General features: G+C 46.3%; 1 protein-coding gene across 1 annotated transcript in view; it reads right to left on the reverse strand.

Moving 5' to 3' along the window:
- Positions 1–16,093, reverse strand: part of LOC122920116 (DNA topoisomerase I, mitochondrial-like) — an 86,503-nt gene that overhangs the window by 16,723 nt on the left and 53,687 nt on the right. The window contains exon 9 of the mRNA XM_044269326.1: positions 10,669–10,856. Within this exon, the coding sequence (XP_044125261.1) occupies positions 10,669–10,856 (188 nt within the window). The remainder of the gene's footprint in view (positions 1–10,668; positions 10,857–16,093) is intronic.

Below are 16,093 nucleotides of genomic sequence, written 5' to 3' on the forward strand. Positions count from 1 at the left end.
GCTCTTGGAGATGTCATTAGTCTAGGGGTTCACATACTTTTTCCACCTGCACTGTGAATGTTTACATGGTGTGTTCAATAAAAACATGGTAACATTTAATTCTGTGTGTGTTATTAGTTTAAGCCGACTGATTGTCTATTGTTGTGACTTAGATGAAGATCAGATCACATTTTATGACCAATTTGTGCAGAAATCCATATAATTCCAAAGGGTTCACATACTTTTTCTTGCAACTGTACATTCCTAATTGCAAAATTTCTGAACTTCCAGCGACAGCCCCTGCAAATTTGGACTGTTCTGGGCCAAAAATGGTCAGTGCTCATGTGAACCCTACCCATACATGGGCATTCCCTTGGGATGGGGCCAGGGGCATAGCTAAAGGCTCATGGGTCCCAATGCAAGAGTTCAGCTTGGGCCCCCTTCCCTCAGTGCTTTGTGGCCAGGGAAGCACATAGCGTTTCTGCTGCCTGAGGCAAAAATTGAAACGGCACACTAACCCCCCCCCCCCCTCCCCATAACTAATTTTTGACCTAACCCCTTTCCCCCCAGCCAGAGGTGTAACTTAGTCAGCATGCACTTTCTATATTACCGGTGTCTACTTATGCACCGCAAGGGTCTTTGGGCCCCTCGGGCTCCTGGGCCCGGTAGCGACTGCTACCTCTGCACCCCCTATAGCTACGCCCCTGGATGGGGCCCATTTGTCCCAAATTTCCCAACTGCAAGTTAATAAGTATGGACATTTTCTGTAAGTATATCATAGATGGATGTGTTCTATACATGTGTAAAATATTTGAGGAATTTAGGAATATACCCAGTCCACACAATACACATTAGGCTACTTTCACACTGGCGTTTCTGGGTCCGCTTGTGAGATCCGTTTCAGGGATCTCACAAGCGGCCCAAAACGGATCAGTTTAGCCCCAATGCATTCTGAATGGATAAGGATCCGTTCAGAATGCATCAGTTTGCCTCCGTTCAGCCTCCATTCCGCTCTGGAGGCCGCTTGCAGCGTTTTGATATCCGCCTGACGATGCGGAGCCAAACGGATCAGTCCTGACTTACAATGTAAGTCAATGGGGACGGATCTGTTTCCACTGACGCAATATGGTGCAATTGAAAACGGATCCGCCTCCTATTGACTTTCAGTGTATTTAAGGGTGGCTCGGTATGACACTGCAAAATGGATCTAAGCGTTTGCATTATAGGTGCGGATCCGTCTGTGCAGATACCAGACGGATCCGCACCTAACGCAGGTGTAAAAGTAGCCTTAGCCTCTGGCACTCCACCCGTTGTAAAACTACAACTCCCAGCATGCTCTGTTCACTTCTATGAGAAGAGCTGAGCATGTGTGCATGCTGGGAGCTGTAGTTTTACAACAGCTGGAGGTGGCTCACCCTTAGAGGGATGGCGGCCAAACCCATAGATTTCAGCAGGACCAGCTGCCTATGTAATCTGTATTGGGATGGATTGTCCCGACTCTCCCTTAGATTTTGGAGGAAGAAAGAGTTGAGCAGAGCTAGATTGCAACACGCCCGATCATTGTGCTCTTGAAGGGTGCAGCGGCCTATTCCAATCAACCTATTGAGAACACATGCACACTGGGCCAAAAGGGTCAGAAGCTCTAGCCGTCAGACACCTTGACAACCTGCACCAAAAACTCATCGTATAGTACATCACCAGCATTATGCGGTTCTAGAGTGTTGTGGCCGGACTCATACCCAAGGTCCGAGACGCAAGGAGACGTATTATGGCACCCAAGGCTTGTCCAGCACCCGCGTTAAGCCTCGTTCACACGACCATGTTCGAATTCGTGGTGGTCAGCGATGGCTATGTGTGAGGTTTGTGCGTCTTTTTTTGCGGTCCGTGTGCCAGCCATGTTTCACTGACACTAAACAGCTAAAAAATAAAATTTTCAGAAACCATCTCTTCCTAATGATCCGTGGCTTTCACGGACCCATAGACTATAAGTGGGCGTGATGGATCCGTGAACACAGACAAAAAGCATACATCTGTGCTACAAACACGAACCCGCGGACCGTGCTAAAGCACAGACGTGTTATACACACACACATTAGAATTTATGGGGACGTGTGCTGTCCGTGGAACACAGACGCGTGAATGAGGCTTAGGTCTAGGATTCCATAAGGTCTGTCCAAGATACATGGGATCCATATTGCCTCTGGTGGAGAATACCGCCGTAACTATTTTAGCATTAGATACGACGACTGCAGTGGTACTGGAAGTCACAGCTGCTCTACCATAAAAAAAAACAAAAAACACAAAATAAAAAAATAAATAAAAATATTCCGTTCTGCGGTGAACGTCTCCCCCATAAAGCCTTCTTATTGAGCGCGCAGGGAATGTAATACACATCGAGAGCGGAAAGAATTTGCCAAACGTTCACCTTCTCGCCGTAAAGATAAACATTCCCTTTATCTAAATGAAACAGGAGCGACGCTTCACACTCCATAATGTAATCTTTCAATCGTATCGCGGGTTATTAAATCTCCGCCGAACACAAGAGCCGCAATTTCAAACAAATTCAACCTTGCAGCTAGGAGCAATGTGTCGGAAGTTCAGAGCCAGAAGAGAGTGAATTGGGAATTACCTGGAGGGTCACAAGTTCACGATCTGGTTGAAGGAGTAAGAAATGAGTTATAGAAAGAGGAAAAAATAAATAAAAAAAATGTGCTTGGCCTATTGTATAAAGACTTTATTGTCCTTTCCTGCTAAATAAAGTCCCCTGCAGGGGGCGCTGTTGTATAGGAAACGGCAGGCCGCGGTGTATTACTATTGCTGGAGGATTTTACACTTCTGATGGTCGGGCTGAAAGAAATGAAAATGCCAAATAAAATCAGAGGTAAAATAATTAGCATGAAAAAATGTAATACTTCATGGCGTAAAAAACAAAAAAAACTTGATTGTAAGCCTTTGGGATGCACAGGAATTCAAAATACCGTATGTTGTCACATAAGCTTGCAGTGTCATACCGAGCCACTGAGTAGTGGTAGAGAATCAACTGAATTGGGTCTATGAGAAGACCACCCAAAAACAAATCACCGACTTGGGGTCTTCGGAGGGGCTGGGGGTTCTCAAAGAAGATGACCAGTATCTATACTGCTACTGTGGTCTTCTTGAGGAACCCTATTCAGGTCCTAGGGAATCCTGGTCAAGAAACAGAATGAGTGACTAGGTACAGTGGCGTAACTATAGGGGAAAGCGGCTGCTTTGGGGCCCTGACCCCGAAGGGGCCCATCCAGGAGGCGGAGGACTACGAGATTTTGTCAGGGCCCCCATAACAGTATTACACTATGAAATTATATACAGTGACAGTATAGAGTGTATAAAACGGATGGAACAGCTGCCGGGCCTGGTCTGAGAGAGCGAACTTTACTAGCCACAGGAATGGGGGCGGCATGAAAGGAAGGGGTTGCAAAAAAATTACTGGGGGAGGGGGGCCCCATTCAAAAAAGTTTTCTGTGGGGCCCAGTCATTTCTAGCTACACCACTGACTGGGTGACAGAGCCACGTGAGCCAATATGGCTGCCAGTGCTACCTGTCAGATAGGTACTTCCGGTTCCTGTAACTGAAGATAGGATAAGTTAAAGGGGTATTCCGGTTATATAAAAAGGTATAACTACTAAAGTATAGATCTGTGGGCAGGGGCGTAACTAGCATAGTGGCCGCTATGGGGTCCAAGGCCCAGTTGGGATTATCCCCTCTTCTTCTTGGGGTGAAAACTTGGTCAGGACTCTCCCTCTAAAAGGAAAAACTTTTGGCAAATGAGACAAAAATGGCCCAAGGGGGGTCATTGAAAAGAGTTTAGGCGGAAACCCTTCTGTCCTGTGTGGGGGGCCCGGTTTGATCCTTATGGGGTCCTTACTTCTCTATGTACGCCGCTGTTTGTGGGGGTCCTACCTCTTCCAGATAACTCTTAGATCTGTGGGGGTTTTACCTCTGGGAGTCCTGGGGCCCTCACCTATCACAAGAATGGGGGGCCCTACACCCGGTGATCAGCCAGTTAGATATGCAAACTGCCGCTCTATTCATTTCTATGGGAGTTCTGGAGATGCCTTTCCTGTGTATGTCTCACATATAGGGTATTGGGGGTCATAATTTAAAGGGCATTTCTACATATAATCCTCAGAAGCTCCCATCGGTCGTCAGAACTGCAGTACCAGACACAGCCTCGTGCATGAACGCACTGCTATACCAGTATAACCAGTATGTAGTGATGCCTGTGGGGTCCCGATCACCCCCTCACTGATCACACAATGACGACCCATCTTTGCAGCCTCTTATCGTACCGATGGAGACACAAGTCACTCAGACTTGTGTCAAGGGATCGATTAGATTTTTGGACATCTGAATGAAAACGTTCTGAGGCCTTACTGATCCCCCAGCCATCCCTGCTTAGTATTCCAGCGTTAAACCTGCAGTCTGGTTAATCTCGGCCATCGATACTTCCCTACGGTTTCTCCGCTCGCCTCCTCGCTGCATTTCCAGAGCATCAAAGCAGTAATGATTCTGCCTGGACGGGGAGGAACGCGGCAGCTGAATCATGGAATGGTATCGAGCCGCCCCCCTGCGTTTTATCTTTGCAGCATTTATCAGCATTCCTTCCACCTTCTCCTCTGACAGCAAATGGTTAAAGGTTTCAGAGAGGAGCCACGACCACAAAATGTCCCAAGATACCCCCCTCTCACAACCCCCCTTGAAAAACAAAAATGACGGGACAAGTGCACAATCCAGAAAACGCTGCAGGACTGTTAAAACTGACATTTGAAAGGGGTTGTGCAGCACTATTTCATGGCTCACCATGGGTTAAAAATAAGACGCCATACTCCTTCCCCCCTCCCCCCTCACTGATCCTCCATCGCTGCCGCTCCAGCCCCTGCGGTTCTCCACTTCCTGTCACAACTCAACAGGTAGGAAATGCCTAAATCATTGGTGGTAAACTGCCTCTGTGATTGGCTGGGCAATTCCTGTGTGTCGAGCCAGGATCGGCAAACGGAGAGGAGTCAGGACCAGATCAGTGCTGGACCGGCGATTAAGAACATGGCTTCTTTTTTACATTAAAAACAACAAAATGTAACTGTGTGGGCAGGCCCTTTAAATCTCAGCTGAGGGATATGGCGCACTCGATAATGCATGCAGTGTAAGGAATCTCCCCGTTCTTCACCTTTAACCTCTCAAGGAGGTATGGACTTCCCCGATTCGATTCCCAGGTCAACGTCCCCAGAATGGTCACCAGTAGTAGTTTAGTCAGGAATGGAGCCAAGAGTCGTCACAAGGAGAAAGCGCAGGACACTTCTGACTGACCGCTCTCCTAACATACCCCAAAAAGGCACATAAGCAGGAGGAGTCTAGAGTTTCCTTTAAAGGGCATCTGTCAGCAGTTTTGTCCCTATGACACTGGCTGACCTGTTACATGTGCACTTGGCAGCTGAAGGCATCTGTGTTGGTCCCATGTTCATATGTCCCGGGCATTACTGAGAAAAATGATGTTTCAATATATGCAAATGATCCTCTAGGAGCAATGGGGGCGTTGCCATTGCACCTAGAGGCTCTGCTCTCTCTGCAACTGCCGCGCCCTCTGCACCTTGATTGATTATGTTTACACTGCCTGAATCTGTCAAAGTGCAGAGAGAGCAGAGCCTGTAGGTGCAACGGCAACGCCCCCGTAGCTCCTAGAGGCTCATTTGGATATAATAAATGATTTTTCTCAGCAATGCGGCACATATGAACATGGGACCAACGCCGATGTCTTCAGCTGCTAAGCGCACATGTAACAGGTCAGCCAGTGTCATAGGGACAGATCTGATGACAGCTGGGCTTTAAATAAAAGGGACTAAGAAATTCTAAAAAAAATACCCTTTTCTTCCAGAAACAGCGCCATTGTCCTGCACAGGCTGGGTCTGGTATTGCAGCTCTGCCCCAATAGTTGCAATACCATACACAGCCCATGGACAAGAGTGGCGCCATTTCTGGTAGAAAGCAGCCATATTTTTTACTAATCTCGTACACTGGCTTTAAGCAATCACACCCTGCCATAGGAAGCTGCTGCGGAAGGATGCACATGGCGTATAGCTCCGCAACATTCACCCTCTGATAAGATTTTCATGTCATACATTCGTTTCAGTCGCCTTTTAAAAAATTATTTCAAACGACAAACATGGTAAACCTGGTGGGAGTGCTGGACTGGATTATATCCCTGCGGAGGAGGGAGCCGTCTCTGTGTAATCCCCTTGTCTGCAGTCTCTGCACCTTCCCGCTGCTCTCTGCAAGCCACAAAGTCTTTCTAATTTGCCTAACTGTCCTGTCTTCTGGGTGAGATGTTTTGACATCGCGGGACACAGACGAGTGCAGCGCTAATCCCATTTCAGACGTTCCTCAGCGGGCAGAGTTACAGCACGCGGCGGGCGGAAAAGCGGCAATCACACACTCTGTCCTTGTGAGTTACTGGATGAAGAAACTATCAATAAAATTGTCCTAGATATAGTTTTATGAAATTTTGTGCATAATTTTGTACTAGAAATCTACAATGGGTTAAAAAAAAAAAAAACACAACACATTCCTTCCCCCACCACTGCCATTCTGACGCTGCTCCGATTTCTACTGCGCTCGACATGCACAACAGTGGAAATGAGCAGGGAGCAGAGCAGCGTCGGAACATATCCGAGAGGGGGCAGTATGACTTTTCATACTCGCCGGGAAAACGCCTTACTCCTTTAAGGGACCCTTAGAGCATCTTACTGTTCGAATTCCTACAGTGTGTCTGTAGGGATGAGCGCACCCGTGAAAGTTCGGGTCTCGAACTCAAACCCCATTGAAGTCAATATGGACCTGAACTTCACTTTATATCGAAAAAGAACGTAATCCATAAGACGGAATGCAAAAGGGAAACCTTTAAAGGGACTCAGTCATAATAGAAGTCTATGGGAGCAGAACAGAAGGTCTCTAAAGGTTTCAGTTTTTGCATTCTGATTATTTTTTATATAACCATGTTATAACGGGAAATAAATACATAAATAGCTCGAACTTCAGTTAAAGTCTGAGTTTGGGACCTACGAACGCGACGTCACTGGCTTAGGAATAACGCAATGATCCGTACTGCACCAAAGCTTCACAACCTCTTCAAACAGCTGATCGGCAGGGGTGCTGGGCACCTGAAGCCCATTTATCACATACCGATGACCTATCCCGAGGACAGGTCCGTGTTAAACACTCAGACGATCCTTTTAAAAGGGTTGTGCAGGCTTATTCTTTTACAGGTCTGCGTAGGACCTGTGCATAATACTCAGTGGGCTTCAGACGACTGCCTCGGCAACCCGACCACCCAACGTGCAGACGCGTCCTCTCCACAGGTGATGTCCGACGGGTAGGAGAGCATGCTACACAACCCCGCAAAGGAGTTGTCTCACCTCAGACATTGAGGGCATATCGCTAGGATATACAATGTCTGATAGGTGCAGGTTCCAGAGGTGGGACCCACACCCATCTTCAGAACGGAGCCCACAAAGGCATGCGCGGCCGCCCTCAGTTCATTCCTACGGGAGCGCTGGGTCATAGAAGTAAATGGAGCAATGGCACCCCTTGGCCATTTTTGGCGCTCCCATGAGAATAAATGGAGGGCAGCCGCGCAAGCGCAATGAGTCCTACTTCACTTTACGGGCTCCGTTCTAAAGATCGGTGCGGGTCCCAGACCTTTCAGACATTGAATGGCGATATGCCACCGCTGTCTGAGGTGAGACAGCCTCTTTAAAGCATTTCCACAAAACCCGGAGAAGATCTTCTCCTCTAATGAGCTGGGAGCTGTCCTTGGTTCTGAAGTGGCCGGCTCTTTCCCTCGACAAGCCATCACTTTTTTGGAGGATTATGCAGACACCCAACGCGTTTGTCACTTTACCGTTCTGCGGGTCTATGGAGGTGGACAAGAATTTTCTTACTATTGTAGCATTATTGGCAATAATTCTTAAACCACTTAAGTGAATTCCAGGATTTCAAAAGCATCCAGCTGTGATTTTGTATTGCGAGGTCTCTGCTGCCTGCGCTCATACACTCAAGTTTCTTTGCAGTCTTATTTTAATTGCACTTTCTTCTCTCTCTGATAAATGGCTGAACTCCTCCAATTTTCAATAGTACATTTTCAAGATGACGGCTATTGCTTTCCACCCGCTGTCAAAAAACATTTAGAATTCCCTTCTAATCCGACCGGACTTTGAGCCTCACTAACCAAAAATATATTCATATTATGCAAAGTTTGTCTGAAAGTTTCAAATGGAAGGTGGCAGAGGTGAAGTTCAATCCATCCAGAAGTCTTTAGTGATTTTCTTCCAGGTGGAGTCTTGGTGGAAGACACCTTCCAATGGCATGGAGATTGTCGGCTGAATACATATTGATCAGATTTGTACCGCCATCATGTTAGGGTTAGATACAGAGCCTAAACACCTCCGTCTTTCTGTTCAGTCCAACTCTAGGCAGGTCAGTGGCGGTCTCTGGTCAGCCTTACTACTGGCTTGTCTCATGGTGGCTGTACATAGGCTTGCTGCTCTGCAATGCAGGCAGCAGGTCCCTCTGGCTCTACATATGGTTACCCCCATTCTCTGCCTCAATTCCTCCTCCCGACACACCACTCGGCACCATCACACTGCCCCAACACAGCACCAATCCTGCACCCCTCCTCCTGCAAGCTAGCAACCTTGAAGCCATGTTTCCAAGTGACAATTGACCCGGTTTGGGGCCAATGCCAAACACGGCAACTCATCCGCCACAATTAACACAAGAGTTAAAACAGGCCACCAAAATGGAAGGGATAATCACAAAGTGACCAAATGGTGACAATGTACAGTATGAGGAAACCACAAAAATACCTCAAGGGACTCCTTACATGCATAACATACAAGGATGTAATACTTTGAGGGAAAGGGGCCACCAAACAGTCTCTGCCCTCATTAGTTGGGTATTATGCCTTATGAGGTGGCCACGATGGCTGAAGTTATGGACAATGCCAAGTGGGCTATGCTACATAGTTTCACCCTAGAGATGCATGGGAGCTTTGGAGACTGTAGCACAGGCATGCTCAACCTGCGGCCCTCCAGCTGTTGTAAAACTACAACTCCCACAATGCCCTGCTGTAGGTTGATGGAGAATGCTGGGAGTTGTAGTTTTGCAACAGCTGGAGGGCCGCAGGTTGAGCAGGCCTGGCTGTAGCACATTCAGCTTGGCAGTTTCTATTAATCCAGCCACCCAAGATTGGTATACAGACAGTATGAAAATGCCCCTTTGAAGAAAGCCTAGCTATTCCCAGCTAAGATGATAGACAACCTGCAACACACCAGCTGTTGAGAAACTACAACTCCCAGCATGCATACTTGCTCTTCTAAGAACTCACATAGAAATGAATGGAAAAACCTGATGAAGGGGAACTGTTTGTCCCCGAAACGCGTTTTTATTCACGTGCCATCTTCAAATAAAGAAGAATTCGATTTGACATCAAGACCGCCTCTACCAGTGAATTTGCGCCATAGCAAAACCCTCTTCATTATAGAAATGAATGGAGCATGCTGGGAATTGTAGTTTCACAGCAGCTGGAGTGTCAAAGGTTGCCGATCACTGATAATAGGTGGTTTGGAAAACGACAGAATGAACGTCTACCTTGGGTACGTGTTGGCTCTTACCAACAATCATTTGCTAAAATGCATTTGTACAATGTTTGGTTGATCAGGCAGTAATTAATGAGTAAGACCCCGTGAAGCCCCTTATCCCCCCCCCCCCCCTTCCTCCATAGTTTGTGGCAAGAGTTACAATGCCTGACAGTAACCTAAACCAGGGTGAAAAAACACACATTCTTAATATAGCCCTTGGTTTTACCCTCTTATTTTGCAGCCATTTTTATTACCCTATTTCTTCATCCCCTATTGTTTGGCAGCGCCCATTTTCTTTCTATGCAGAGTGGGCTCTACAAGGTGGTCTCCAAATGGATCCAGGGGGCTCAGAAAACCCCTGCAGCCTGGAAACCATTTCCGGAGAGGTGCTGTGGCGTGGGATACAACTGCAATCTCACTTCTCTTTGGCCTCATTCAGACGGCTATGTTTTTAGTGACTATTACAGCCGGCCTAAATCACAACTAACTAAAGCTAATTAGACTCCCGGGTGAAAGGCGGCCGTCTGAATGAGGCTAAAGGAAGAAAAGTTGCCCATGCCAAACAACGTGTTAAAGCATTGAGTGAATGAAAGGGGGGCAAAATGTGGGACTGATCTGTAGAGGGGTTCCAAGAGAAATCTGCAACTGGAGAAGAACCCTCTGGGGGTCTGACTGCTGGGACCCCCACGACCAGGAGATTGGAGTTGAAGTATGCGCTTTGTTGTCCCCTTCAACCCCATGGCGATGACAGCTATACAATGATCCTCTTTCCCAGTCCCATAGAGATGAATGTAGCAGAGGCACACACACTGGACAAAGATTTGTCCTCCACTGTTTAGAGCCTGTGGATCGAGAAGTTGGATGGACAACCTTTGGCCTCCCTTACACATATACATCTTAATAGAGCATATGGACATCACCAGGACCCCCATTATGAGGCAGATCAGAGTCTCAGAAACTGCCGCCTCCGCTTAGAAGACTTGACGGTGACCATTGCTCTACTCCACCGGAACCCACTTACTTGCTGCAGTTGATGATCACATCTTCAGGTAAAATGCGCTTCTTCAGCATACCCTGCTTAGGGTGGTCACCTCTCCCGCGGAACAAACTTGGGGGCTCAATTTTAAAGTTTCCGATCCTTTCCCTGTGGTGATCCATGATACAGAAGCCAAATTCCTCCACGAGCTTGGAGTTTTCTTCCTTCAGTTTCTGCCAAGTGATTAAAAATAAAATAAGAGGAAGATTTGTAACTTTAATATCTAAAGGGGGAAAAACAACAACATCTGAGCAATGTGCAGCATAGTCCAGTGATATATCACGGCACTGCATGAATATCCGGTCCCTAATATATATTTATTCGTGTAATCTCAGGATCTAAAACGCCGGCTCCCAACTACCACACGTTATATATTAGTACCTGCCTCCTCATATACAGCAGAAGGGTCTTCTGGGTGCCTTCGGGCTTGGATGCGACTTCTACCTCTGCACACATGTCCTGTGAATTAATGGTTCTTTCGGACCCTTCAGGCACCAGGGCCCCCGATGAAACTGCAAGCTAATCTGGACCTGTTACATCCCTGTGCACGCTAGCATGAGATTACAACCCCTCCTGAAAAATTATATGTTGTAAATAATACCTTGTGTGTTAATGATAGAAAATCCAGCTGCTTCAGAACCTCTTTTAGAAGAGAAATGGGAAAGCTTTGGAGAATGGGATCTGTCAACGTTTCTGCAGGAGCCGGGGAGTATTATCCAGTTGCTGCAGAACATCTTTTAAAAGGAAATTTGAGGAAGGAGGAGCTGCATGTTAATCACTGTTGACGAAGCCTCATCCCAAAAAGTTGGGAGTACCCGCTGGGCCAGGGCAAAATGGTAGCCAGGCAGGGCGGAGGAGAACCGCACCAAGGCAGTAGGGAGGGAGAAACTGAGCAGCTGAGCCATAATACTACACTGTATAGGGTTCGGTGCCAGCAGCTGCCCGAAGCATAAAAAGTTTACTAAACTATGAAGATTTTATAATTCTAGTTTTAGACATCAATGTCAGAGGAGCTGAGCTGCATAGATGTTTTCCAGCTTCCTGGCCTCTCCTGAAGGTCTTCAGTGCTCAGCCCTTAGGAACGTGGCCTAGTACCAGGTAGCAGACCTGATAACTGCTGAGCAGGGGCCTGGATATGCTCACTAACTACATTACACCTGTCCCCTCTCCTGACAGTAGGAATATCCACGGCACTCCAGATGGAGTATATGCAATTCTTTTAAATGGTCAAAGAGATTAACATCACTTATTTTTCCGTACAGTATTACATATCCAGGAGTAGAAAAAAAACATTATAGCCACATTGTATTCCCCAGACGTTTCGATCATTAGACCTTTTTCAGCAGGATCTCATTGGTGGCAGGAGGGTGAAGGCAATCCTGGACGCGATCTCTCCTGACATGTCCGTTTTATTAGCTACTTGCATTCCCCATGTAATAACAATTCTGGAACATCTATTGTTATGACTCTGTGCTGTACCATTCCTTTATTATTCCTGCTAGAAGTTCTGAATGAATTACCAGCAGTCTGCAGTAAAGATACTGATGGGTGTTACCAGTAGTGGGTGTGTCTGACTCTGTCCAATCAGTGCTGCTGCCGTCAGAGTGGCAGGACCCCCCAACTGGTAACACCCACCTGTACCTTTACTGCAAGCTGCTGACAATTCATCAACTTCTAGTAGACAAAGGAATGGGGCCAGCGTAGAGTCATAAGAACAGATGCTCCATAAGTGGTAGTAAAATAGACATGTCAGGAGAGGCGACGGGTCCTCTTTAAAAGGGAAGAATTAAAAAGGAAAGAAACACTAAAAATAAACCTTGCCACACAGAATCGGCCATTAATACCAATCATATCAGTAGGTCTTAATTTGTAGCAATTATAGGGGACCTGCAGCGTTTACAGATCAGGAGGCGCTTAGCAGATAGAGGTACTGTACACTCTTATGGGAAAAGATTCTGTAGCATTCTGGGCTTAGGAGTCCAGTGGGTGGTCCTTATCACGGATAGGACCGCCCACTGGACTCAAGGTCGGAACCAGCAGAAATATTCATGAAGAAAGAACACCTTTTACAAAATCGGTCCCCACAAACTAATATTTTAGTCTGCTCAGCGCTGCATGGATCAGGCTGGATTTCATGGTGACTGGTTTGCTCTTAAAGGGAACCTGTCATCAACTTTATGGTGCCCATACTAACTGCAGTATAAAGTAGAGACAGGGGAGTTGATTTCAGCGGTCTGTCATTTAAAAATTAAAAGTAAGTGGTTGCCGAGAACCAACATCACAATCCCTGCAGACTGGGCCTGGGAAAGAGTCCCGGCCACCTGAGAAGAGTCCTGGTTATTCATGAATTCCTGCTCTCCTGCCCACCTGCTGATGACTGACCGGCTTCTACCGAGTTTTCTCTCTAGGAGAGAACTGCCAATCATCAGCAGATGGGCGAGAGAGCAGGAGATTATAATAACCAGGACTCTTCTCAGGTAGATTTGACTCTTTCAGGCCTGGGCTGCAATGATTATGATGCTGGTTTTTGGCAACCACTTACTTTTAGCTGATGTGTGACACACCGCTGAGATCAGCATTTCTGTCACTATTTTATGCTGCCCTTGGTGAGGTCAGCATAACGTTGATGACGGGTTCCCTTTAAATGCCATTTTCTTACTATTTCGCACTTGTGTGAAGCAGTTTCTTTTCCCATCAGGCACTGCACTGGCCACTGGATTTCGGAATTAAATATATAACTTTACAGTAAACATTGCCCCAAACCTTCAGCAGCGGGTGGAAGTTATTTATGTTCCTCCACAAACAGCCAATCAGCCCCTGGTAGTGCAGGAACATAATGGGATCCTGATTATCCAGACCTCATAGGTGTAAAATCTGCGACTGTCCAGATATTCCTTCTGCAGCCGTAACTTTCTATTTACGGAGATAAATCAGCAACCCTCAGGAAATGCTCCCTGTACCCCCAAGCCCAGCATTTCTCCAGAGCCCCCTCCCCACCATTGCTAACAATATAGTTGAAGCATACCACTAAAGTGAAATCTACGGGAAACCTACCAAACAGTGTGATATTTTATTGAGGTCCCTTCTCCACTCACTTTCAAAGCACACGCACAATTCTGCCGGTTCCTTCGATGTACTGCAGCAGCTCAAATGACTAACATAATGAAGCCGTCGCATGTCTGACGGCAACCTGGTTCCTAAAATATGCTGGATTTTTAATGCAGCTCTGGATGTGACCTGAGCATAAGGCAAATCCACACGACTGAAAAGCAGCAGATTTTTATCTGCAGATTTGCGCAGGTAAATTCCGCAGGGGTTCAACAACCTGAGGCCAGCAGACGGGATTTTTCATGGAAAAACTGAGCACCCGGGAGATTTTCAAATCCGAAGTGGAAAACTTCTGTGGGGTGTGGACTTGGCCTTCGAGGCAACACACCATTAAAATGCTAATTTTATGCAAGTTTATACAGTAAGGTCGGGGGTCAGCAGCCAAAGTTGTGAAACTACAAGCCTCAACATGCACACTTGCTCGGTTGCTCTTAGAATGCCCATACAAGTGAATGTAGCCTGCTGGGAGTTGTAGTGTCTCAACAGCTGGAGCACTGGAGGTTGCTGACCCCTGCGGCAAGGTATAGCAAAATCCAGTATCCAACATCAGCTTCATTACAGACTAAGATTTTCTGGATTTTTATAAGATTTTCTGGACCATCAACCGTAAATTTGGATTTAATGTGTCCAGCTCCCAAGAGTCGAAACCCTTAGGAGAAAATTTAAACACAGAAAGCTATATCAGCCTTTGAATTTTTATTTTTTTTATTTTTTTGGGGGGTCATTTATTATACTGAAATACGCCTATATTAAGTGTATTTCAGCCTTAGATGGCGGTGCTATCTGCAACGTCTCCCTGCTTACGCCGGGTCTAAAATTGTGGGCATGGCGTGGTAGGCCCGTCTCATTTATCACTTTCTACGCCTTTTTTAGGCATAGAAAATGGTCTAAATGTAAGACAGCTCGGAAGCAGCGCTGGATACGCCAAAGTTAGGAAGAAGCCGGCGCCTGTTCAAAACTTTAGCGGATCCTCCGCCAGCTATAGGGCTTTATTAAGACCGGCGTCTAAAACGCCAGTCTTAATAAGTGTGCCCCTAAGAGTAGAAATAATTAAAAAACATATCAAAAAATCATATTGTTCTGAGCATGCGGCTCCTACGCGGACCTATGTGCCTCCATGGTTTTAGACCATTAAGATGTCACTTTTGGCCATTAAGCATTCCAGAATGACACATACAGCGCAGCGTCAATATAAAGACGCCTGGCCTTGCCCTTTAATACCCTTGCCTTTTTGGAAATGGTCCTCCGCAGGCATTTGTCACCATCTGAGACTCATGGCTGAGGAATTGGGTGACAGGTGTTACTGTTAATCAGGTTTTAGCAACGCTGGCAAGAACGTGCACAGAGGCTGCCGATATCTGCTCTGCCCGAGATCCAAGCAATTAATCATCCCAGCGGAAATTCACAAATTCCAGGAGCTTTAAAACCGACCCTCATTTATCTTCAGAAAGGGAAATAACGAAATCACAACTTTTTGCTGGTAATTCTTTCCACCAGACGCTTAAAAACATTTTTCTAATCTGAAGAGTCCATTACAGTCTGCAATACGTGATGGAGTATTGCCCCCCTCCCCCTAGAGACCAGGCAATTGGGGGGGGGGAAGCTGCATACAGGGCCTTATTTCTGTACATAATGTAACAATTCTGCTTTTCCAAAAGTTCAATATAGACATTATTTATCACCATCATTAGAGGACAGGAAATTAAATGAGACAACTCTGAAAACTCTGTCCCAGTCTACAGGGCAAAGCTGAAAAGTGATCTTCAGAACGGTTTAGGTCCCGTGATGCCGAGACAGGTGGAAGCGAAATGTGCTGCATTTCCAGTAGCTGTAGCGTTCTGTGCAGTAGTGGTGGACATGGGTCCTGAGGCTCATTTGGTATGGGGGGGTGGGGGGGGAGCGGTTCTCCTAGGAGCCCATATATTCTAGGCACAATGCTTACATGAGCTTGTCATACACTGCTGCCAATTGAGCTAGTTACATGGGACTTCAAGTTTTAAGTGAACTATGTTAATTGTTATAGATACTTTCAATATCTCTGCTTGCTGTAAGTGATGGGAAAATTCTTGTTTAAATTCAAAGGCTTAAAAATAAAAAATAAAAATGTTCTTTATCAGGTCCAATGGACACTGGTGAGCAGCAAGGACATATTTTCAGCCTCAATGGGAAAGGAGTATTCATGGACAGCAAACAGAGATCCTGAAAATGCCTAGAAATTGAAGCTCAAGGTGTATTGGGAAGTCACAGAACTTTCCAGTGTACAATGGTTACGGATACACCTCTGGTTACGTTAATAAAAGGG

Source organism: Bufo gargarizans, chromosome 10, assembly GCF_014858855.1.
Source record: "Bufo gargarizans isolate SCDJY-AF-19 chromosome 10, ASM1485885v1, whole genome shotgun sequence".
Classification (NCBI taxonomy): domain Eukaryota; kingdom Metazoa; phylum Chordata; class Amphibia; order Anura; family Bufonidae; genus Bufo; species Bufo gargarizans.